General features: G+C 29.4%; 2 protein-coding genes across 14 annotated transcripts in view; both read left to right on the plus strand.

Annotated features, from left to right (window-relative positions):
* Nucleotides 1–8,821, plus strand: part of LOC107442082 (5'-AMP-activated protein kinase subunit gamma-1) — a 158,155-nt gene extending 149,334 nt beyond the window's left edge. For 6 of the 12 annotated variants that reach the window (XM_071180072.1, XM_043041593.2, XM_071180071.1 and 3 more), the window contains 3 exons: nt 2,284–2,358; nt 2,439–2,532; nt 5,015–8,821. In XM_071180072.1, coding sequence (XP_071036173.1) covers nt 2,284–2,358; nt 2,439–2,532; nt 5,015–5,220 — 375 coding nt within the window. In that variant the 3' untranslated portion in view covers nt 5,221–8,821. Of the gene's footprint in view, nt 1–2,283; nt 2,359–2,438; nt 2,533–4,504; nt 4,718–5,014 lie in introns of those variants that run through there. The other 6 variants (XM_043041592.2, XM_071180070.1, XM_043041594.2 and 3 more) reach the window with 1 other exon arrangement.
* Nucleotides 8,822–15,140: 6,319 nt separating this feature from the next.
* Nucleotides 15,141–23,512, plus strand: LOC107442081 (G-protein coupled receptor Mth2-like). Of its 2 annotated transcripts, none has more exons than XM_016055551.3 (3): nt 15,141–15,230; nt 17,560–18,354; nt 23,160–23,512. In XM_016055551.3, exons 2-3 carry the CDS (start codon nt 17,600–17,602, stop codon nt 23,458–23,460), a joined length of 1,056 nt encoding a protein of 351 aa, XP_015911037.2. In that variant the 5' UTR covers nt 15,141–15,230; nt 17,560–17,599; the 3' UTR covers nt 23,461–23,512. The 2 variants fall into 2 exon arrangements, with proteins under 2 accessions (XP_015911037.2, XP_071036178.1); XM_071180077.1 differs by having other exon boundaries at nt 15,153–15,226.
* Nucleotides 23,513–26,400: the final 2,888 nt, after the last annotated feature.

Raw genomic sequence — 26,400 nt, forward strand, 5'->3', positions numbered from 1 at the left:
CTTTTTGTGACGTATTCTAAGACATTTGTTATTTTCTATAATGACTTTCCTCAGAGTTTGCAGGGAATTTACAAAAATTTGAAACTATTAACGAAATGCCAGTTTGCGCGATTGCAACTTGCAAAAATTCTGATAGAAAAACAAAAGGAAAATATATAATTTTCCGCGTGTTCCCTAAAGTAAATGAACAACTATGTAAATAATGGATTCCGAAATGACACAGTTAATATAAAACAGCAATAAGTTTTTTCTATCGTTAAGAACTTTTATAAAAATTCATTATCTAAATAGAAACAGCCTCGTTTCTTCAAAAAGAAAGGCAAAATTATATCATCTTAAATTTAAATATCTGTAAACAATCGTAAAATTTCTAATGTCATTATGAACCTAAATTATTATTTTGTTTCAGTAATTAGCGTTTAAGGTTGATGTTTCCTAATGATTAAGAATGAAGAAATTGCTATTAACGGCATATTTTAAAATCAGGGATTCTAAATTTAACTTAACTTATCTTTATAAAAGAATATGTAGATAAAAAAAGTGTCGATATATGCCTTCATTTTTCTTAATAGTTAAAGTTAAAACTGAACTTTTTAAAATAAAGTATTTATCGTGTCATTTTCACCAACTAGCAAAACATTTTTATAAGTTTAAAATGGTATTTTTTTAATATAATAACCAAGAAAGTTTTTTTTGAACTATGTTTATGAACGGAAATAATGTGTTAATTACGTAAAGTTTGAAGGCTAATAACCAGAAAAAGTCTAACTTATTTTTACAAAGAGAAAGATGCAAAGTTATCATATCTTTGCTTGCGATCTCCGAGATCTGTGGACACAGTGACGTCATGAGGAGGGAAATCGTAGCTTCAGCTCTAAGAGTGGAGTGAACTAGCCCTTCTATTCTCCTTAGCCCTGCATTTATATAAGACCTATGATTTATATAAGATATATGAAACATCACATTTTTTAAAAATTATTTTAAATACTAAAGAAATGGGAATTGTGTCTTAGGAGGACGCTATACTCCAGAAGAAACTTTTGCTGGCAAATTCTGTTCCTTTGGTATTTTAAAATTTAAAGTTATTTAAAAAATAGAAAAGAGAGTTCCTTAAGTAAAAGATTCAGTTTCAAATGCTCATGAAATGTTTTCAAAATGCCAGAATGCAAACAATTTATTGTAGAATAATTTCTTTACTGCATAATATAATCTCACCATAATTTAATAAAATGTTAATATTTAAAAAAAAAAAAAATTTAGCCTTTGAAACTGCAAAGTTTAATCCAGAATTATCTGAACTCTCTTTTTCTATACTCAAATTTTTAATTGCATAGTTCTGCAGGCGAAAAAGAATTCGCCATGAAGAGTTTCATGCACTACTTCTGCATGGTGTCCTCTTAAATAAGTCGTAAGTTTATTGTTTTGGTAGTAAAATTTTAGATATTTTAATGTTAGGATTCAAGAGTTGTCTATTATACTTTTGAAAAAAATATCATCAATCCATTCCTTAATCTATTAAACAGTGATTGCAGGGTTGCCACATTTTTGCCTGAAAAGGCTAAAAAAGCAACTATATTTTCAGGAAAAGGGGACTATTGGGAGACTTCTCTGTACTCCTAGTGATGTTTTTTTTTTTTTTAAGCATAAATTGGTGAAAAATCTGCTCCCCACAAGATAGTTTCTGAACACACTGAACTTTTTTTTTTAAAAAAAAAAAATAAAAAATGTTGAAAATTTTGAATTGCAAAGTCTTTACTTCTTCATTCGTTCAATCTGCACAGATTCTATTCTAAGTCTATTTCATCTCTCGATCGCCTTTTCAATGATTATTGCTACGAAATTCAGCATTATTTTATCTAAAAAAAAAAAAAAAAAATTTTAATACGATATTATGATGCGTGAATTTCGAATTTGAGTAATCACTTTTCATGTATATATATATATATATAAACATTAACGTTACATAAAAATTATCATATTTGCCACCAACTTGACTGAATGGATCATGGTATATAAGAATTGAGTCATTAACAAAATTTTAGCAGTATTTTTGATGAATTTTTGCTCTTATTTAGGCAACTATTTTCCTAGTTTTTGGCTACTATTTTCATGCTTTAGGCTACTAAAAGCAACTATTTTGTTCTTTTTTTTCTGTGGCAACCCTGTGATTGAAATAAATCATACTATATATTTTTTACGATTTTAAAAGTTACGGCAGTATTTAGAAAAAACAATATAAAAATAGTATTACCATCTCGTAACAGTATTGTTTTTCTTCCTAAGGTGCATGAAGATGTGTATGGATGCACTCTCGATGATACCTTGGGGACTGTGATACGCACTATTGTTACCTCTAAGGTGAGTTAACTTAAGTTTTACTTCGAAAAAAAAATAATCCCATTACAATTTAACCAAACTATCTTATCTATTTGTGACAGGCTCATCGATTAGTTGTGATAGATGAAAATAAATCTGTTGTTGGAATAGTTTCACTCTCAGATATTTTGAAGTTTCTTGTTGTCCAACCTTTGAGTGAGTATGAAATAGTCTTTTGACAAAAATTAATTTTCCTCATTCATAATAAAATTTTGAGTGCTTAGTTTGCAATAAAAGGAATGAGAAAAATCGACATTTTAAATAGCTATGTAAATTTTGAACTATTAAAAAATGCACTATTCTTCACAGCAAGTCCAATACTGAACACATTTAAAAATAGGTAATTTTTTTTTTATTTGGAAGCATTTAATGACAAATATCTGAATTAAAATTAATTTTATTTGTACAAATATTAGTTTATTGTATAAAAAAAACTTATTTCAATGTTATATTATTTTTATAAAATACATCTTTATATTTTATAATAGAATTTTCACAAACAGCTTTAAAAAAAGACACTGCACTTGCGTTTCTCTCTAATTACAATTTAACTATGGTAAAGTTCAAACAAATCACTCATGAATTTTAAAGTAGAGCTTAATTTATTTCTGTAATCAAACATTTTTACTACATTTATTTAATTGTCCAATAATCCAATAGCTCAACAAATCCAAGAATGACCAAAGACTTCCCACACAAGATTAGGGTATGCTTTTAAAATTAAAGTCAAGAGGTGATGTTCAACTAAAGATTATCACCCAAAACAGACGATTCCCCACCAAGAGGTGAGGATCCAGAAAAGGAGGCATATCCCTAACACAATTCTGCCACATTTAGATGTATGAATTATTGATTTATTTAATCATGATATTATATGAACAATGGTCTATTAAAATTTACTGTTTAAAATAGATAAACTACATTTAAATATAATTGTTATAATAAATTGCTTCACAGATTTAGTCAGTTTATTTTTCAATTCTGATACTAAGTTAATTGGTTCTAAATTTGGTGATTCATCTGCCTCTTTATAAATTATGGCATTTATATTGAGTAAATTAAAGTGCAGTAGTTATTATTAGCGTGTATTTATGTCTTTTAAGCTGATTGGCTGTAAGTTTGGTGATTTATACTGGAAATGCTTTCATATAAATTACAGAACTTAAGTATTAAATTACAACAAAATATCTCAACTTCAAATCAATACTTTAACTTCAATCAATACTTATACCCGTACTTAGATACTTTCTGTGAAAGTCACAAGGCAAACTAAGAATGATAAATTAATCAGAATTTAAGTGATAGAAAAATTTTTTAGTTATACTTTAAAATACTTTGATTTATGATCCTGACTTTATTTTGATAAGATTGAACATCGATCTAAATTTTTAGCGAACTTAAATTGAAATTTGTAAGAATTATTGTTACTTAACTCTAGAATTACATATATATAGTGATTTTTCCCAAACTGCCATACAGTTTTTTCAAATATGTTAGGTAATAGATTATTGAAATTGGAATTCCTGTTATTATTATCACTTTTATTGATGTTCCAAAAATAGTAAGCTTATGAAAGCTATAGAAAAAAAATAACTATTTACAATTATAAGTCATAAGTTGATTCAAGATTTTTTTTAATCCTGATTTTCATCACATAGCATTTTAAACAATTATTTTTTCAACACCGGGTGAATTATTTTTTCTGTAATTAAAATTGAAGCAGTTTTTCTGTTACATAATTAAACAAAAAAAAATTTAACGAATAAATATATTGTAACCTAGGATATTGTTTATAAAAAAAATTATAATTAGAAAATAAATATATTTAATTTTGGAACATAAAATGGTAATTTTTCTAGATTCAAAGTGAAGTGTGAAAGCTAGCCTTTGTTATCATGAAAAAGTATGGAAATTCGGTATTCCTGTAATTATATTTCAGTAATAATGGATAATTTAATAGTTCCAAAATATATAAATACCATGTAAAAGTTCATATATATAGTATCATTCATATATATAGTTACCATGAAAAAGTATGGAAATGTAGTATTCCTGTAATTACATTTCAGTAATAATAGATATTAATTTAATTATTTAAAAGTCTCAAAAAATATATATACTGTTTTAGGTAAACTGGAAGACGCTGGTGCACCATCTACAGATATAATTGAAGAAGCTCCTGAAGGTGCTGTAGGTGGAACCGAATGTGATGACAATGTCTTCCTCGATGCCAAACCAAAATCCTGTGAAACTCCTGATGAAGAGGATGAGCAGGATGAGGAGAACAGTTCTAAAGTAAAAAGAGATTCTGTTGCTGAAGAAGAAGAGGAATAAACTTTAACTTGCTACTTACCAAAGCAAGATGTAACTGTGTACCTGAAACTTTTTNTTGTTATCATGAAAAAGTATGGAAATTCGGTATTCCTGTAATTATATTTCAATAATAATGGATAATTTTGTTATTTAATAGTTTCAAAATATATAAATACCTAGTAAAAGTTCATAGATATAGTATCATTCATATATATAGTTACCATGAAAAAGTATGGAAATTTGGTATTCCTGTAATTACATTTCAGTAATAATGGATATTAATTTAATTATTCAATAGATTCAAAATATATATATACTGTTTTAGGTAAACTGGAAGACACTGGTGCACCATCTACAGATATAATTGAAGAAGCTCCTGAAGGTGCTGTAGGTGGAACCGAATGTGATGACAATGTCTTCCTCGATGCCAAACCAAAATCCTGTGAAACTCCTGATGAAGAGGATGAGCAGGATGAGGAGAACAGTTCTAAAGTAAAAAGAGATTCTGTTGCTGAAGAAGAAGAGGAATAAACTTTAACTTGCTACTTACCAAAGCAAGATGTAACTGTGTACCTGAAACTTTTTTTTTTGTTGTCGATAATCTAGTCTATGTACTAATAGATTCAGGTTTTATGGATGTTTACTTAAGCATTTGAAATTAGCAAGAATTGAGTTTTTGCTTAGAATGAAATTGGAAGATTAAGTGAATAGGTAAATGATGTGTATGATTGTTTCTTTCTTTAAAAAAAAAAAAAAGAAAACTCAGATGATCCACTGTACATTTTTAAATTATTGAACGATTTTAACTTCTCATACAGTTTCATTTGTTGAAGTGGGCAAAATATAAATTTTTTTTGTCTTCAAAATTTTTTTTACAAGCAGTATTAAGTTTGTCTTGTGATATTATTAGTATTGTATGTAGTTCTTTGTTTGATAAAGTAAACTTTGAAATTTTACTAAGCAGTTTTTAAATTTTTATAACATTTTTAATTAATATTTGTAACAAACTTTTAACCAAAAATATTTTTCAATACATGTTTTGTTTCTGCAAAGACTCCTCTGTGGAATATGAAAATTTTCAATGAATTTAGTGCGACTCATATCAGTGAAAATGTAAACGTTGGGAATCATTAAGAAAATTAACCTTATCTAGTACTAATACTATTTATTAACATAGAATTTTTATTATTGTAGACTAGCTGCTAAAATCTATAATTATTAATTTAAGCATAAAAATGTAGTGCTTTAATTTTTTTAATGTAGGCATTTTAATTGAATATAGAAAGTACAGATTAAGTAACAGATTTATATGACGAGCACAAATGCTGGAAATTAAGTGTTTGAGTAAGGATTTAGTACTATATACATATAATTAACAGGATATTTTTAAGTCTGTTTCCAAATGAAATATAAAAATTTTGATGACTTTTAATATTTCAAATGCAATCTGGAAAACTATGTGATGCATATCAAGAAAAATGTATGCCTAAAATGAAAAAAAAAAGGTACTTTAGTAGTATTACTGTTCACATAAAGTAATTCTTAATTAATGTCTGAATTCTTATTTTCATTTTGTGGCAGCTTTGCGTTTTATATTTCAAATCACTTTTGCTTCTTCTCATTTACGACTGGCAAGTTTCGAAACTGGACGTCTATTTTTGAATGTTTGAAACATGTTGACTATAATATGCAATTTGTATAATTTTTGAAGCAAATTAAGTTTTTAATCAAGTAATGTCTTACTGCTTCAGTTTTTTAGGATTATTTATTTAATATTCATTAAGGTATTAAACAAATGATGTCAATCGTAAAGAATTAAACATTTTGTTTTAAGTATTTTTTTCCCTCATACAAATCAAGTTTATTAGAACTATAAAGTTCCTAGATTTAATCAATGTAATAAATATTTTTGCAGAGTAAAATAAAAATTATTTTTCTGATAAAAGAATATATAAGTATCAAGAAGTTTAAAATATAAAACTGTTCTGAATATAGACTTAAAATTGGAATAAATATTTTAAGGGGTTCTGTAATCAGATTTTATTTTACAGTGTTTCCTGTAATATTCTGTGCTTAATTTTAGATTCCAATTCTCTACTTATTAAGTCACAAATCAATATTTAAAAATACTTTTCATTTTATTTAAATTAATTTTATGGAACTTAGTTGCCAGTTTGTAATTTTTAAGGTTTTGACTGTTTTTTTTTTTTTTAACCTTGTCAAATATTACCAAAGATACATTGTATTTTGTAGCTTTGAAATATTTTTTTAAAATACTTAACTTCTTGAAAATTACAATTCGGTAACTAAGTTACAATAAAAAAACAGAACCTTTTTATGAATAAGCGAAACCAAAGAAAAAAGATTAATGTCTGAAAACATAAAAATTAGTTTTCATTACATTTACTCGAGAGAGACAAGATCGATACAATCTAACTGCTTTAAAGTCTTAGGCTTATTAAATAGCAATAAATATTTAAAACAGTAAATAGCTATTTTTTTTTAAATGGCAGCTTAGACATTGTTTTCAGCAGTTTTTTGCTTACTCCTTTGCTCAATCAGTATTACATTGAGTTTCTTTTTTGGTGAAAAAAAGACAGCCTTATATGACTTTGCTCATAAATCCATTTCTCTAAACTGCTCATGAATTCATTGAATGTTACAAACAATTTAGATTAAGTTAGATGTAAAAATTCTAGACTTTTGGTGCTGTATATCATACATAAGTCTTTATTTCTTGGTAAATTTGTGCTGCACTTTATTTTTACTGAAAAAAATACGCGACCCAACAATAGTGTTCGCCATAAATATTTTATTATTGCACCGACAAATGTATGTTATTTCTTTTGTGATATTTATAAGTTTTGTTTACTGTTTTGTACTTTAGATGTGTACATATGTTTCGACCACTTTATAACCTTGTTTTACGGGAATAAGGTTCCTCAATGAGCTGTGAAGACAGTTTGCAAAAAGAAAAACATCTGATTCAAAATAAAATCTGCATAGAGAGAAAATTTTAAACTTTTATTATTTATTTTAATCTTTTATGATCTTATTTCTGTTGCAAACTGCTTATTTTTTTTCCTTAATGGTTTTTTACATGTGGAAATTCTCAATAAAAATTGAGGAATCATTCTATTGATATTCGACACACACTTGATATTGACAGAAAGGGGAAATTTGAAACTACTTTATAAGCTTTTTTTAAATATATATGTATAAACAAATGTTTTCTGTGTGCTATAACTACTGTATTTTTAAATTTTTTTTTCTGAACAGAGTTTTTAATTAATATTTTCTTAATACGAAATAATAAAATCACATTGAAAAGAAATTTTTTTTGCTTACTCGATGGAAATAGATGTATGTATAAATTGATTCTAAAACTGCAATTTTGGAACATGTCTGAACAAGCTCTCTGTCAAAAATAGTCACTACGAATTATGCACCATCAGTTCAGTTTCATATCGTCTTCAGCTATAAAATGTATGAATGAAACATCAGCTAAATATGTATTATATTTTTGTTTAGTAGGTTCATTACTATGAAAAGTTTTAGGAGGTGTATATATTTGATAATATTTTTGGTGTACAGTTATAGGCAATGCATAGAATTTTACAATATATATATATAGTAGGGCGACATATTCAGTCAACCATCATATTAGCTACGCAATGAACCGTACCATTTATCTACTCAACCGTACCATAGCTGTTATGAAATGTTACATGTAAATACATTTTTTGAAAAACTGCACACTCCACTGTGCTTTTTATTGGAGGAAAAAAAGTGATGAAGCATTGTGAGGGAAGGCAGTTGTTAAATGTCACTTGTAAAATATATATTTACGCATTCGTTCCAGATGTATGTAAATTTTTTTGTACAGTTAGCGTAATTTGCATTGTGCTTATTATGTAAATATTTTGAGAAAAAAAAATGCAATTTATTTTTGAGACAGTTTTTTAGCTATAACATGTTACTTGTAGATAATATTTGTATAATAATAATGTTGATTTGCCTTCTTTAGTATATTTTAAATGTTGAGATTTGTATTGAATAATTCCTGTTTTTAGTTTTCAGTAACCATATGAATGTTCATTACTTCATAAATAAATAAATGAATGTAAATGTAGTTGTAACTTTTCTTGTATTTTAATCTGTCTACACACTTTAAAGCATTCCTCAAAACAAAGAAATCAAAAACTTTAAACTGGGTTTGGCAAAATTATGATTTGCAACAAAGCTTTGCCATATTTTTCTTTTCTTACATTTAAGAATACTTTTTATATTTGCATCATATTAATAACTTTTAGCATATATCTGCAATCAAAGTTTCTCAATTTTATAAAAAGGTTTTAAAATGGTTGATATATAGCTAGGTTTCTTAATGAGAACTGCATGTGATTACTTCTTCATTAGTACTAAACACCTGTTAAACCCCAGATAAAGAAATTTGGAACAACAGCTAAACACATTAACAGGATTCTGGTTTGAGTTAAACTAGAAATCCTTTCAAGAACTCAATTTAATACTTGTTTTCAGCGAGGAATAAGACAAAAATGTTTCTATTCTCTGTTAGAGCAATAAATATGTTTAGTTCAGAGCGTTATGTTTAGTTCAGAGCGAAGTTAAAATAATAAACTATTTCAAAATATATAAGACCTTTGCTAGTTGTAAAATTAAATTACTACTGAACTAAAACAATGCATTACTATTATAACACTACCAATATTTTCCTATATACCAACACCCAGATCATGTACCCTAGGTTACAGCTAATTAAAAGTCAAAATATTAAGAAAATGGAAAACCTACACAACTGGAAAGGGAGAAGGGCCAAAGGCATGAAATCTGTCTCTCCCCAGATGGCGTATTCGAGCGTTGTGATCGCCAATTCCTCTGGCAAGTCCTTTCCTAGTCTCACAGGGACCTAACCTGAAATGTTTGATAAAGTTGTTAGGTTATTTCATTGGTGTTATTTTATCACCACTTGAGCAGTCATTGTAACAAAAATTCGAATAACTGTGGTACAATGTACGGTGCGCAAATAAATAAACTGACCATCCGGAGTAACTTATGAGCTAATGATTGGGAATTTCACGTTCTAGGACTCAATCTTAATGGTTCAAGTGGGTGACCTTAATCATGTTATTAAGTACAGACGATATTTTAAGTTACAAATTAGGCACGAAGACGTACTTTCTCTGAATTCCTTTCTTTGAACGGATTCAGATTTCTGAGCCCCAAAATATCGGGGTTAGCGGCAATCTGGGAAATATGTTCTTCATAGTTTCGTCAGGAGAGTGATCCAAAGTTGAGACAACTTCATGTCAATTTTTCTTTATGAAAATTTCATATCTTCAGCATTTTTTAAACAATGTAAGAAAAATTTTGCACTCAATTAAAAATTCGTTTATTCAAAGATAATCCCATATGAAAAATAAATTTTAGTAAATATTTATTATTTCATTAAAAAAATATACGAGAAATATTAGAATTGTAAGGTATAAAAAATTTTTACATCATTTTAATGAATCTAATTTTACATAACGAAATACAAAATTTGAGCGAAATCGGTTGAATAGTTTCTGAGAAATCAAATTTTAAATATACGACACTTATCAAACAGTGCATAAATGTGTAAAAAAGCTTAATTTCGGTAATAAGATATACTTGGAGTTTCAATAGGTTCTAAGATTATTTGTATTTATCATAATTGATATCTCTTGCAAATTGCAGAAAACTAACACGCAAATAATCAGTTTTTTTTAAACTAGTCTTTATGGTATTCCTCCTAAATTCGGGATCGGTAGGAACCCATATTTTTTTAATGGAGTTTCAGGGAATATATAAGAGGAGCTTCTGCACACAAGTTTCAAAGTTTTCTATGTTATGATTTACAGCTCCTGCTCTAAGAATATATAGGAATTAAACTTAAGACGCTCTATCTGTTTGTAAACATATTTAAGTCTCCTTCATTACTGTTGGGTAAAATAGGGGTAATTTTTTTATACAGAATTATGCAAAATTAAATAAGAGCAGACAAGCCACAAGAGATTGAACTTTGGAAAGTTTAAAAAAATTAGTTTATTTTTTTTATTTAGAGCGCAATCGATCGCTTGCGTTTGCTTAAATAAAGGTGTTACCAGACATATTTAAGAGAGAGAAAAGACGAAATGCTTGATTGGTTAGTCTTCCGCGGAAAATTCACCAATCACGTAATCATATTCGTGAGATGCCCCAGGGAGAATGGCATTTAGGCTTAAAATGGGCTATTTAATTTTATTTTATTTTATTTTATTACAGTCGTTGAACAGCTGACCCAATTTTGACTTCACGACTACCAATGTTCAAGTCCGTAGCCTTGTAATTTTCAACCCAAATCAAAAGACACGGGAGTTTCTGGATCAAGAATGGGATACCTGCGAGTGACGTAATTCGGATATCTCGATCCTGATTGGTTGCTGAAACGTAGCATTTGTTTATGTTAGCGACTATTCTTTCCATTCAATTTCGACTAATCCAAGCTTATCAAGTATCAATTCTCTTATATAATACAGCCTATATACTTTCACGAAGATTCTTTCGCAAAGATTTCAATTCTTTCTGTACATATTTACACAGACAGGTAAGAAGCCATGTAGAACCTAAACAGAACTAGGTTTGCCTTCTCCTTCTTAGAGTGCAACTCCCCAATTATGAGAAAATAGCCTCTGTGGAGGACTTTTTGATATAACTAACTCGCATTTGCGTTACATGGAGAGGAAAAACTCCTACTGTATCATGAGGGCAAGGGGACTCTAACCAATGATCCATCCACCACTGAGGATAATTTACGTTGGCACTGCAATCGGTGCGAGCTGGATGCTAAATTCGAATCGACCAGCCATTGCTGGGATTCGAACCCGGTTCACCTCATTGGAAGAGGAGCGCTCTATCTCCTGAGCCACCATGGCTCTATAATGAGCTATTGGTTTCGGGCTAGAAAACATCTTTGTGGATGATCTGGAGCCATGCTATAATAATTTTGTATCTTTTCGAGGAGATGGTTCTCCGCTTTGGTAGCACAACAGCTTGCACGTGAAGTTGAGTATAGTACAGTAGAACAGTTTCACGAGGACTGATACTGCTCGCCCTCCGTCTCTACTCAGGCTGATCAAAGTGATCATCCATTCGCAAACTAACCGCAGGCAGTGATGCTTGACTTTGGTGTTTTACTGAGAACCATGTCTTTACGATCAATCCCGCTGCGATTAGTCTAACGCGTGTATCAGGGAGTGAGGTGAAGGATGCTGCGAGGGCCATTCTCACTGCATGTGGCTGCCATTGCTCCAATCGCAGTCGATAAAGTAAGAGAATTCGATTTGTGTGAGATATTTTCCTATGAAAAACTTTTTCTTTCCTCTCGACGACGATCGAAGGTGTTTTAAGAAAGTTCCCAAATACCATAGCTTCAAGTCAAAGGGATATACCTCTTCGCATCTACTCCAATCTTACCCCTTGATATTTCTTACTACGGGCAGCAAAAAGGTAATACTCCTCACTACTCAACAGACTCCTTGGTTTGCCATGATTCAACGAAACTCCTGGATCTTAAACAACGTCAAAGCTGGAACTGCACTGGAATGGAGACTTCACTTACGACCACGTGACTCTCGTTAAACGCTCACGACTGACAACGATTCGGAAAGGGAGTTTGTGGGGAGTGACTACAGCATAAAGTTTCTAACTCACCTTGGTAGAAGGTATACACCCTTTTCCATGGCGGGTACAGCATCTAGCTAAGGAAGCGAAGATCCTTGATTCGAGTCTTTCCGGCAGCAACTGTTATTTTCACTGCCTACGATAAAATCCCATTTATTGCGAGCGAGATAGAGCCATCGTATTTCACCAATCAGGTTCTCATTCGAATCTTCGAATTTTTCACCTCCAATGTGAATGGTTCCTATCTCTCTCTCGCTCCTTCATAGTATTTGATGTACCAAATGGTGGGAAAAAGAATGTTTTAGATTTGTTTTACCTGACTCGGTTGCTGTATGGACTTGGAACTAAGAAATTAAGGTGAGGAGCATTAAGACATCTCACAAATCAGCTGGAACTTGCCACACCTTACTGGAATCGGAGATGAACTTAGACAATTGAATTATACCTCGGAAACACTGCACACACATGAATCGATTATACACACCATTTATTTTCTCAAAGCTTAAAGAACAATTAAATTGGGATGCGTCAAGCGCCATCCGTGGACTGTAGAATTAAACAGTATTAATTGCTATACGTGGGTAGAATTTTAGTGAGTTTAATTTGCAACATTTGTTTTTTCATATTTCTAGATTTTACACATATGAAGCATTTTTTACGTATAAAATAATTACAATACAGCAGGTAAATATTAAAATATTGGGGTGCCATATGCGAAATTTTTAAGCTTATAGGGTATGTATAAAACATCTTGTGTACAACAACTAGAGCTTCTGACTTGATTGCAGAATCGGTTGGTAGAAAAAATCAGGATGGTGTATTGTCACGGCCCACATTCAAAGAGTAGAGACAGGGAGAATTATCCCAGGAACCGGGACTGTTAAGAGCTCAGGCAAAAATTATGACAAAAAATGTAATATCTTTTCATTAATTTGAAACAGAAAATTGCAGAGAATTTCCTAAAGAGAAAATATAATAACTAAAATTTTAAGTATAGGCTCGTTAAGATTCTACACGCTATTAATAGGCAAAAAGTTAGACATTTTGTTTTTTCAGAAAGGGATCCGCAACAAATTTATTCCCGGGACCCGTAAAAACATGTGTCCAGTCTTATTTGCTGCTCAGATTTTCCCGACAGACAGCTCAGACTAAACCAGGGGTTAGTTACCTGTTTTCTTCAGTGTTCCATAACAACAAATACTGCGCACGATGCTGTGAGTAACTAAAAATGTTTTTAAACAACAATAGACCAATTATGTTTGAAAAGAATTACTGTTAAATTAAATGAATGAAAAATAAATGGATAGATAAAAAATGAAATGCCTGAATGAATGTAACCTGAAAAACAATTAATAACAGCATTTCAAAATTTCCCCAAATCCTATTGACACTTAAGTTTAGTTAGAAAAGAAAAAAGAAATACAAAATAAAAATTTCAAAAAGAATCCCGTTAATTATTACGTATGATCTTTGAATTAATTAATATATTTTTAAAAAATGCATATTTTGCAAATATATATCCATACTTGAAATATCTAAATACCGCAAATGTGAATGCATAAAAATTTTATTCATGTTCATGAGAAAGAAAAACTGTGTTAAATTATAAATTATAATTATCCTTCCACAGTGAAATTAACGAAACATTGTTTTCTTAATTTACACCATGGCGAAAATTATATCGAAATGAGCTGTGAATATTTTATTTTGGTGATCAAAAATTATAGATAATTCTCCACAGACTAAAACGCGTTGTGAAATAAATTGCGTGGTAAGGATGCATTACGTTTTCTTGCTGTGATCAATACTATCTCGTCAACAAAAGTTTAATGACCTTCGTTCACAACATTTTATATTTCCTTAAAATTATTTTTCCTTTTCTCTCTAAAACTGAAATGCATTTATTTTTCATGCAGAATAACGCATTTACTGCAATTGCTAAAAGAATTTACTGCTATTTTCAAATTAAAAATGATTAGTATGATTGATTTACGAGATTTTTTAAAAAGAAAAAAGTTTTTATGTAGTTTTTTCTCTTCTTTTAATTGTGTAATCAATTTCAGAGAAATGTTCTACAAAATATTAAATTGCTTCTGAAGTGCTTACTGGTGTTTTTTTTTTTATAATTAGTTTTATTTAATTTTAAGGAAGGGTATAAACTGAAACTAAATTAGCCTGAAAAATGTTAAACAAACATTTCTTCAGCGATAATTTGATTTTAGTGAAACAGTTACGACACCTAAAATAAATATCGCGTATTAAAAGAAACTTTTCATTTACATTAATATATAATAAATTTACATTAATGTATATTAAATTTTATTTAATAATATCTTCAAAATATTTTATAATATTTAATGCATGGTAACGTTTTATTATACGTTTTAAAACAAATTAATTTTTTTTATAAACAGTCTCAGTAACTAAAATTATTACATTATATTCTATATTTATTTTTCACTCTCTTAAGTCACTTTTTCATTCTTATGTTTATCCAAATATTTTTTTAATCAATGGAATTTCGCAACTAGAACTAAAACTTCTTTCTAAATAATCTAATAATTCCCCAAAATATATCGGTTGAGTCATGCGGAAATTTTACTTTTCATTAAACTGAAAAAATCGGAAGTGGATATTAGAAAAAGAACTATTTTTCTTGGAATTCAGGTTAACCATCACCGGAAACTACGCTGAGAAATTCCACTGCGATTTATCCTTTACACATAATCAATGCCAAGTACAAATAAAAAAGATTTTATCTAATATTTGTATTCATGTGATATTTTTTATACACTTCGGCAACGAAATTTACTTTTGGAAAAAATTGTCTTTTGTAAGTAAGTGGTAATTTTCACTCATTAATAGTTTTATTAATTTCCCTTAAAAATTATTTTCATATACATTTTAAGCAAATTATGATTAATTTATGAATTAAGTAATATTTCTTCTAATAAAAATGTGCAACAGGGAGATAAATTATTATTATAATTTCTCCATATTCTACAATTAGGATGTAATAAAACTCTCTTAACCCCTCTCATATTGCTTCAAGACACAGTTAAGTCAAATAACAGCAACTGGTTGCAGTAGCCATTATTGGTGTGAAGCTTAGTCGCTCTCCCGAACTCGTTCTTTCGCGGCTTCTCACCGACTCTTTGGTAAAATAATATTTTAATCATAAACAAAGAAAATTTAAAAAAATTGTTGTTTAATAAAAAAAAATGTAGTGGATTTTTAACCTTACTCTTAATAGTTAGATTATTTGAATCGTGAAAAGTTTAAGGGTACTAGAATGAGATGAACCCTTAGGCGCAGAGGACAGTGACGAGAGGATAATGTTGAAATTTCAAATTTACATGTTGTGTTGTACTTAGTATTCATGTACTGACCTTATAATCGTTTATACATAAAATAATATTTTTTTGCTCCCTTAGAAGCTCTTCATTTAAAATATTATAATTTTTTATTAATTAATTTTTAATGTAATATTTTGTTAGTTCTTACTTTCTCTGTTTTTCTCACTTATACATACATTTATTTGATCTCAGCATCTTAAGTTCGATGTTGAATTTATTTATTAATATTATTTTAGGTTTTTTTACTTAATTTTGATAGATATTATTCCTTAACAAACCTAATTAGCTTTAGAGTGTTACATTTGGCAATTAATAATTTTTGATATTTACCATAACATGAATTATATTTGTAAAGTTCGATTTTTTCTCCCTCAAGTTTGTTTACCATATTAAGTTTTTGGACCACTAAACAAATACCAACCGTAACAAATAATATGGTGGTTCTTTTGGATCATTAAATTTCCATTTCTGTGCGTGTGTGTTTAAACCCTAATTATATCTAACTTGTGGGCTGCGCCCCCTGCTCGCTAACGCTCGCCAACCCCCGAAAATTGCTGCGCAATCTTATATGGTTTGCTTCGCGTACCAAGATCGCTTCGCTCGCTACTAACTTAGGTACATTACAAATGCACACAATTCTAAGAATTCAAAACAATCATTCAAATCCATATAAAAAAATTACATCTTTTTAGTAAATACTAAGTCATTAAAATAAATTTGAATTCAAATAAATGACATGTAATTCGTTAAACCTATTAGAAATGTGCTATAGTATAATTCGTGATGTAAATCAAAAATCGTCAAATAAATTCGTAATGTATAAATTCGTGAAAAAAAGCGCTTTCGACAAAATACTAAAATAGAGATCTATCGACAAAGACTACTCACTTCTGCCTAGCTTAATAGTATGAGATTGCCGCAGCTGATGCTCTCTGGTTATTTCAGTTTCCGTTTTTAAAAGCGCTATATGTTGAGTCACCTCAGATAGATTTGGCATGTGACATTTTTAGCGGCAATCATGGGTCGATTCGCCGTGTAACAGAAATAGTAGCGTAAGCAAAACAAAGCAAACGTTGCCACCGGCGGAAAAGAAATACAGCCAAAATTTGGGAGCCACGTAAGAGAATTATATATATTAGATATTTAGATCTATTGGTAAACAGAAGTGATTTTTCTAAGTAATCATTTTTTTAAATAACATTTATGTTGTTATAACGTTATATTGTTGAAACAAATTTGATGAGTTCACATCCTTAATTTAATATTTTCACTTACCAAACGGTAGGATATATTAAATACTTTTTTTTTGCCTGCATCTCATTGGGCATGAAGCTGATCCTTAAGTTCTAAATCATTTAACAGATCTCTTTAACTGTAATTTATAACAGTATATTAATGTTATTTGCTCAAAAATAATAATTGTTAGACCACCTTTCTAAATAACTTTATCTTAAAATGTAAGGCAGATTTACATTATAATACTAATAAAAAAACAGCAATTCTCTTAGTTTTAAACTCTTGAATTAAAAGCGTAATAATAGCAGTACAGGAAAATAACTTTAAGTTAGGGATTCAAAAATATTTAAAGAAAAGCATGACTTTTATTAATTTTATGCTGACTACAACCAAAACAATAAGGAGACGAATGAGGAAAAACTGGATCACACCACGTGATTTTCTGGCCAATAAAAATGCACCGACAACAATGGAAAACTGCGACACCATCATTAGAATTTTATATATAGTAAGATACCATAATAATATTATACTTTGCAATTCTACTTGTTTAACTAAACTCTTTTTAATACAGGATATAAAAAAAAGTATTGAGAAAGGTATTGTGACATTAAATGGAACTATCAACGGCAACCACAGAAGTGGATACATCACTAGAATGGCAAAACGCAACAGAAAGCTATTTTTTGAACCAGACAAGCGACGTTCTGGAGCAGAATGTTTCCAACGCTACTACAGGAACTGCTTCAAATGTCTCTCAATACTATCCAATCATAGTTGCAGAAATGGTTCTATCTTGCCTTTGCTTAATATTCTCATTGTTTATTTACTCCACAATGTCTAAATTCCACAATGTGCACGGCAAGAATCTCATCAGCATGTCTTCTTGCTTGCTCATAACATTTCTCATGCTCATTCTCGACCTCATGATCAGAAAACACATTACTTTCTCAATGTGCTTTACGATCGCCATGATCATTCACGTGACATTCTTAGGAACATTCTTTTGGACCAATGTAATGGCGTTCGATATCTGGAGATCGCTTGCCAATATTCGGTCTAAAAGTGAAGTGAAGAGCAACTCGAAGAAATATTTGAAGTATTCGGCGTACTCTTGGACTGCTACTGTCCTAGTAGCCTTACCGGCAGCTATTTTAGAATTAACTGAATGGGTTCCACTGAAGTTCCGACCGCAATTCGGAGTAAAACGTTGTTGGCTAAGTGGAAAAACTGCTTTCACTTATTATTTTAACTTACCGGTTGGAGTCATTCTATTCTGCAATCTCGTTTTGTTCTTGATGACGATGAGAAAGCTGATAATCGTAAAGAAGATGACAGCAATATTACAAGTAAAGCAACAACAAAAAAGGTGCGCATAAAGTTATAATTATTTTTAGTTGGTTTGAAGTAGATGTGATAAGTCTGTTCTTAAGTAGCATTTTAAATAAATGAATGGGATGTTTTTATCACCTAAAAACGTAATCAAAAATGCAATTTTAAAAAGACATTCGATTTCTAAGAAACAAATGCAAGTCATTGGATTTGAATTCGAAAAGTATTACTTTTTATAATGTTTGATTTTTTTCTAAATATTAAAAAATTAAGTCGTAAAGGAAAAAATGTAAAGATGCTGCTCCTATAGCACATTAATCAATGCTGATTATTGCCATAGGCGCTCTGGTAGCTCAGTAGGTTAACGCGTTGCTCACAATGCTGATGGAGATCTGTGGGCTGTGAGTTCTATCCTAGAAATCGACAAAGTGAGTTCTATCTAGAAAACAGCAAAGTGTTGCCAAGTTCTATTAGTACTATTTTTTTAATTGGTCTATGGTGGATCAGGAGATAGAGCGTGTGCCTTCCAATGAGGATAACCGGGTTCGAATCCCTGCAGTGGCTAGTCGATAAGAATTCCGCACGAGGCTCGCACCGACCACAGTGCTGACGTAAAATATCCTCAGTGGCAGACGGATCTTGGGTTAGAGTCACCTTGCAGTCAGGCTAACCGTAAGAGTTCTTCGTGATTTTTCCTCTCCATGTAGCGCAAATGCGGGCTAGTTTCATCAAAAAGTCCTCCACGAAGACAAATTTCTCCCAATTAATGATCCAAGAGTTCTCTTGTATTCTGGAGAGGGTTTAAAATTACAAGGCTACTGAGTCGAACATTAAGTTATAAACCCTAAATTGGGTCGGCTGTACAACAACGATTATAAAATAAAATAAAATCAGCAAGGTGGACTTTTAATTTGTTGTAACTGAAATTCCTTTCACTGGTTTTGGTGCTTAAATTTGTAAAGAGAGGGATACCAGTTCAGGTATTGTCCATGCTGTCTGTCACCATGTCGGGGTAAAAAAACTGTACGGTATTCGTAACCTGGCTGTAACTAAAAGTCAGAATCCAGCCTGAAATGGGCTAGGTGCTTGGCCATGGTTGCGTGATGTATACTGATTTCTGTATTACACATACAAAATAAAACTTTTACTAGATGAAAGTAACTGTTCTCATCTAAAAGTTTTGAAAACCTCATACTCGTATTTAAAGAAATAACAAGAGAGTTATTCACAACTTTTTCAGGTTGTAAGAGAAAAATCCTTTATCTTTTCCATAAAATTTTTCATTCGTATATGATCGACAGAATCTTTAAAAGGCCTTTTTGGTTCCATCCCAGCCGGCTTAAGACTCCCCCTGTAGTAAATGGTGACTGACGAAAGTTAAATCTATCGGATCACAAAGTCCTCCATGTTCCCATAACAAACCAATAACTCCTCGGGTACTGAATTGGAGATTGCTCGTTCTCTGGTTCAGGACAAAATTGGTCTGTGGATGAATGAAAGGATGTATGTATAGGTCCTCCCTATAAACTGGCTGCGGCGTATGTCGTAACTGAAGTCGAAATCTTGGCCATAGATGGAACCACTGAACACAAAAGAAGCGCACCTCTTTTGTCTTAAGGGCAAATGACAGCAACAACAAAGACTTTTTAAAGTAGAGCTCAGTTTCATGCACGCTTTTTATTTTTGAAAATAATCGCAAGTAATTTAATTTGCTTAAACAATTTGTTAATACTGGATAGTTGAAACAATGCATTAAGTTTTAAAAATTTTAATTCCCGTTTTACGAGCAAGAACCTAAGAAATAATACGTTAGAACCTGATGTTAATATTTTCACTTCAACAGTCGTTTATCATTCTTAATATGATGGCTGTAATGGCTTGATATTTGATAAATTGTAATGTCGTATATTTCTATAAATACCTAGCGTTTAATGCGCATGTATTGAAAGGGTTAAATTGCTTTCTTTTTAAACTTTTAACCTCATTTAATAGCGATCTCTGTGGTCTATTTGATGGTGCTACCTCATGGGGCGAAAATCAATCTTGATATAGTATTTTTGAATTTATTAATATTTCAATTTTAATTGTTTCGATATTTATTATTAGAATTCAATAAAAAATAGAAAATGTTTAGCATAAATTCCCAATTTATTTCCACATTATGCGATCAAAATTAATAAAAATCGTTACTTATTTTTTGATATATAGGTATTTCTCACGAAACATGACATTCACTGTCCCTTGTTCGAAGATCTAATACTATAATACTAAAAGAACTTTTTTTTTTTTAAATTAATAAATAGCATTGCTGTTAGCATTTTAAAATGACTTTGCACTAGCATTGACTATTTTGTATACTTAAAAAATTTAATTGATTATCAAAATGTCATTTTCCTGGCATGTCCCAAACAATATTTCCAATAATAACTAGCTTCAAAACTTCCCATAAATTTTTCAAAATCAAATTTTTTTATATCTTATCCTGTGTAAGCATTTCTGGAATATACGCAGAGGGTATTGTTTACTAAAACTTCGTTTAAAAAAATTTTTTTTTCTGTCAATAATTTGCTTGTCCCATGAAAATCTCTCGTTTTCCTGGCTACTTTTATTTAGTGATTTATAACCAAAATAGATAGCGCCAGGAATCAATATCTTATGTTAATAGATTGATTAGATACCCTCCTATCTGAACATGTCTTGTTGCATGAATAAAGAACCAATTTTCTGGCTCAAAATCTATTTCAAAAAATTTTTCAAGGTGAGTAGGTTTTTATGCTGTCATTTTCCTGGCTTCTTGAAATCATTAATAACAAAAACTACATAGATTTATCTGAGTTATTTTAAGAAATACTGTTGTTTTCTGCAGAATATAAACGTCTTCGGCCAAAATATTAAATTAAAGTAAAGTTATATGCTATAAAATGGCGAATTTGTCATTATCCTGGCTGTCATTTTCCTGGCTTATGAATGCCAGGACATTGAAGTGTTACCAGAAATTCTTTTTAACTGCTAATACTGTAAAGAGGGAAAGCAAATATTAACCTAATACCAAGTTTATGTATGATTGTAATATGCTTGGATGTAATCAAAGTTATTTATTTATTTAATGATTGATTATTATACACAATTTTATTCTGTACATATCAGCAACAAAAATTTTTTTGTTTCTTTCTACAGTGGATAAAAAGAATTAATTTAAGCAATTTATGGTCCATCTAACATAAAGGCTTAAGTTGAGTTACTTACTATTAACTTAAAATGACTGTTTTTTAAACTTCTAAGGTAATATGTCATTTTCCTGGCATACAAGATTTGGTGAATTTCTTTTTTTTTTCTCGAGCAAATGTCAATAAACTACACTGCTGTCTGTAAGATATTAATAAGTGTAGCTGAAGAAGTATACAAAAAAAATTTTAGATTATTTTGAAGACTTTAAATTTGAAGAAATGTTTTGGTCCGAATTGTCATGTTTCGTGAGAATCACCCATAAATGAGCCAGTTCCCCGACTCACGGTCAGAACAGTTTAGAGCACACTCTTAACTGTTCTGATCTGTCGTTCGAAAACATACTTTAAAGTTGAATTGATTTTCCTCCTGAGAGAAAAGTGGAGATATTCTTTCCTCGTCTTTTTGTTATAAATATATGATTTAGTGCGGAGCTGAAATTTTATGAAAACAGACTTTTCATTTTAATACGAAATACTTACCAATGCTGAACCAATAATATTTTCCCATCACTTTTCCATCAAAATAAAAATTTATATAAAATATGCATTTACAAATTGAGAATTTGATTGATGAATTTAAAGTAGAACAATCAAACCGCACTCAGTAGAAATGTGTTCCCCAAATTTGTAAAAATTGTGGATTGTATTTCCTTTGTTCAATATTTTAAATTTTTTTGTCGGAGCAAAATTATCTTAAAGAAATACTTAAAATATTGATAAAAGAATTATTAGTAAACAAAGAATACTGATGTCACATACGTGATCAAACTACACTCAGTAGAAAGGTTCCCTAAGTTTGCAAAAATCGTGAATTGTACTTCATTATTCAAGATTTTAATTTTTTTGATGAAGCTTAATTATTTGAAAGAAATATTTAAAATATTGATAAAAGAATTTTTAGTAAATAAATAATACTGATGTCACATAAAAATTAGGAATTTGATCAATCAAAAATGATCGTTAAATGATTAACAACCATTAACCATAAATGATAAATTTCTCAAAAGTTTGCAAAAATCGTGAATTGTATTTTATTATTCAAGATTTTAACTTTCTTGATGATGTTTAATTATTTGAAAGAAATATTTAAAATATTGATAAAAGAATTATTAGTAAATAAAGAATAATAACATCACGTAAAAATTATAAATTAGATCAATCGAAAATTTGATTGTTAAATGTTTAACAACCATTAACCATAAATGATAAATTTCTCAAAAGTTTGCAAAAACCGTGAATTGTATTTTATTATTCAAGATTTTAATTTTTTTAATGATGCTTAATTATTTGAAAGAAATATTTAAAATATTGATAAAAGAATTATTAGTAAATAAAGAATAATAACATAACGTAAAAATTATAAATTTGATCAATCGAAAATTTTATCATTAAACAATTAACAATTATTAACCATAAAGGATAAGCTTCTCAAAAGTTTAAGAAATTTGAAACTGGCTTAAAAATTTCCATGCCGAGGAATAGATCCATTGAAGTATTATTTTAGAACATTACTGTGATTTTTCAAAAGATAAGAAATTGTTTTTAATGAAAACTGATATTTTTAATGTTAATAAAATAATTATAATCCTATATAAGCTGATTATTTTAATTACAGGTTTTACTTATATTTAAAACTATTTCTGGTGATGGGAATTACATGGACGACCGAGTTTATTCCTTGGATAACAGGTGTTTTTTCACTATATGCTATAGCCGGCATGTTAACAGCTCTGCATGGTGTTTTTCTTTTTGTTATTTTTGTCGGAAAAAAGAAAACTTTAAAACAATTCTATTACAAAAACGTATTGAAGAAAGGAATATACACACCGAATAGTTCAAGCAGTCAGCCTACTTTATCTTCTTCGAATTCAAATAAAAAAGAAAAACTGGAATATATTAATGAATCAAGATGCTAAATATTTAATGCATGTGTACTTAGTACAAAATAAATTGATATGAAAATGAATATGTACTAGCTTTAAATAAATGTATTTTGATATAATATTGAAAATTTAGAATGAGCAATTAGATTTTGAAAAAGAATTTTATTTTTGTGTTGACGATTATGTTATTTATATTTCAAACATGTTTATTAATATTGTTTTTTTTTGGATAAAATTTTTATTAGTATGAAGGAAAATTTTAAGGATTTTTGAATGCAATTCTTATTTGTTAAAGAAAGAACAAACTTTATTTAAAGTATTTTCAAGACTGTAATTATTAAAATAAAAATTTTCAACTATTGTTTTTAAAAAAGACAAATCTTTTTAATACATCTACGCATTTTTTTTAAAATAGTTATATTTAAAATTAAAAGGTGAAGCTTGTCAAAAACACGTTTTTCAGAACTATCATTTCTCTCTGATTTCTCTCAGTTTTGATATTTGTAGTCAATACCGCAAAACTGAATTTCATTCTGTCAGAATATAAAATGGCACAATTTTAGAAAATACAAAATAAATAAAAAATTCAAAATTTAAAAAAAAAATTTTTTTTAAATTTAAAAAACCAAACCAGTATTTGGTTTATAATGAAATGAAATACATATGTTAAAAAAAAACAATCGATTAAACTTTTAAAGAAATTGTTTGAATCGGTATTTACCGCTCTTCACACTAAAGAAAAACATATATAATTTGTACCTACTATCTTTCAGTAAATAAAGCATATGTAATTTAAAACATATATAATTTGTAACTACTATCTTTCAGTTAATAAAACATACATAACGTGTAACTACTATCTTTACTAATTTATAATCGGTAAAGAGATTTTATGTCTTAAAATTTTGAATTAAAGTGTGCAACTTTTAGCATCCCATTGTGTCTACCTGCTATCAGCGGATATATTGAATTCTAGTTATATGAACATTTTCAAGAACATATCATAATCATTTTTTTAGTATTCTTCATAAAAGGAAAAAGCAACACGAAAATGAAATCAATTGACGTTTCCAAGGGAGCGGACTTCCCAGTGACGCAAATGTTCCGCATTTAAGACTGGCTCTTCCTATGAAAGTGCGGAATAACATACGAATTCTCTGTGAAACTTATTTGGCTCTTTATCGCACTTTCGTTATTTTTCTTTGTATATAAAATGTACTCGAAACGAACTGAATGATTTCATAAATCTGATCGACCTAGAGTTATTTAGATATAAGCTAAACTCTCTTTCCAAAGTTAAATTTTATAACAAACTGCTCTTTAGACTTATTTTCAGATAGAAAGTTTACAAGTGTTTAGATTTGGAATAAAATAGATATGAACCAGGTTTTCTGCTAAAGTGATATTCTTACACCAAATTGTATTTTAGACTTATATTCAGTTAGAAAATTTACAAGCGTTTGGAATTTCCATTAGAAAAAATTACACAGAAATATGTACTAGGAAAAAATACTCAGAAATCCTTTTTGATTGAATAGAAATCATTATGCTTTTTAGGTAAAAAAAAAAGCACACGTTTGCACAATTTGAAAATGTGATTTATCGTATGTTGCCCATTTATTATTTTTCAGTTTCTTTTCTTCCAGTAGATATTAATTTTTCAATTTTCTATCATTTTATATTTATATTGAATTAAAAAAGGAAAATCCGCACATAGCTTTATTAGCACATGTTTCACATCATAGCTTTTTTAATTTACTTGATTTCAAATTTTTAAGAAAACTTGTGTATTATTTTTCAAAATATATCCTTTAATGGAAGTAACCAGGTTACACTAATTTTACAAGTTCATCAGGCGTTATACTTGCGATAGACGTTATAAATAGTAAAACTGTTTCAACAAAAAAAAATGTTTTTTAAATTTTCTGTAGAAAAAAAATCTTGCTTTATAATTTCCATGATGAAAAAATCACACACTTCGTGGATTTTCACATACTCTTAATAATATGTCTTCAAATATATTTGGAAAAAAACTCTAATTAAGAGTTAAATACTAACTGAGAGTAAAAAAAATACTTTCTCTAAACTTGTCAAACTTTAGAATTGTAACAACGCTTGCCTGGATCGGTAAGCTCAAAATGTGAATACATTTTCAGTTCTTGAGTAAATAACCTCCAAATTTTTAAAATCAGATAAAAATAAAGTATATGTTATAATTGCTTATCCCTCTTGGCTTAGACAAACTAAACTAAGTCAAGTCCAGGAGATCATGCCTCCCAATATACTTAAATATATATATTTAAGTATTATTATTTTCCCCCTTTTTTTAAAAAATATTTTTATCCCCTCTTCTCTTTTATCTTAAATTGTCACACTTCATTATCCCCTTATCACAAGTCATGCTATATTTTATATATTTATAGTTCAAAGACAAAGCAATACGTTATAGACCATGTTTCGAGTCTCTAAATTTTGACAATGTGTTTAAATTTAGCATTTGTGAGCATAAAAATATTGATTATAGGTGTACGTATTTTGATAAAGGGATATAAAAGTAAATAGTATGAAAATATATAATATATATTTATGTATAAAAGATAAAAGTGAATAAGATAAAAGTTTTTGATTTACTGATCTCAAATATTTTTATTTTATCCAAAATGTGTAGTAATGTCACACTTCTTGTTACTCCTGTCACCCCTTATCATTAACTGTCTTCTCCTCCAAGCGTGACCTCATTTATGCATAGCCCCTTTATCGAAATCCAAGACTATTAGTAATAGTTTCGAAGCGCTTTTTTAAAATATTTTATGACTTTAGAGGGCATAGTTTATTGACTTACCTTTTTTACAAGAATTTTAAAAATATAGTATTTTAAGGCCGGTCATTACAGAATGCCCTGCAAGGCCAATGCTACTCCTCCGAGCAGCGATGCCTCAGGGGATGGAGCGTTCGCCTTCCAATGAGGCGAAC

This window comes from Parasteatoda tepidariorum, chromosome 4 (genome assembly GCF_043381705.1).
Source record: "Parasteatoda tepidariorum isolate YZ-2023 chromosome 4, CAS_Ptep_4.0, whole genome shotgun sequence".
NCBI lineage: Eukaryota > Metazoa > Arthropoda > Arachnida > Araneae > Theridiidae > Parasteatoda > Parasteatoda tepidariorum.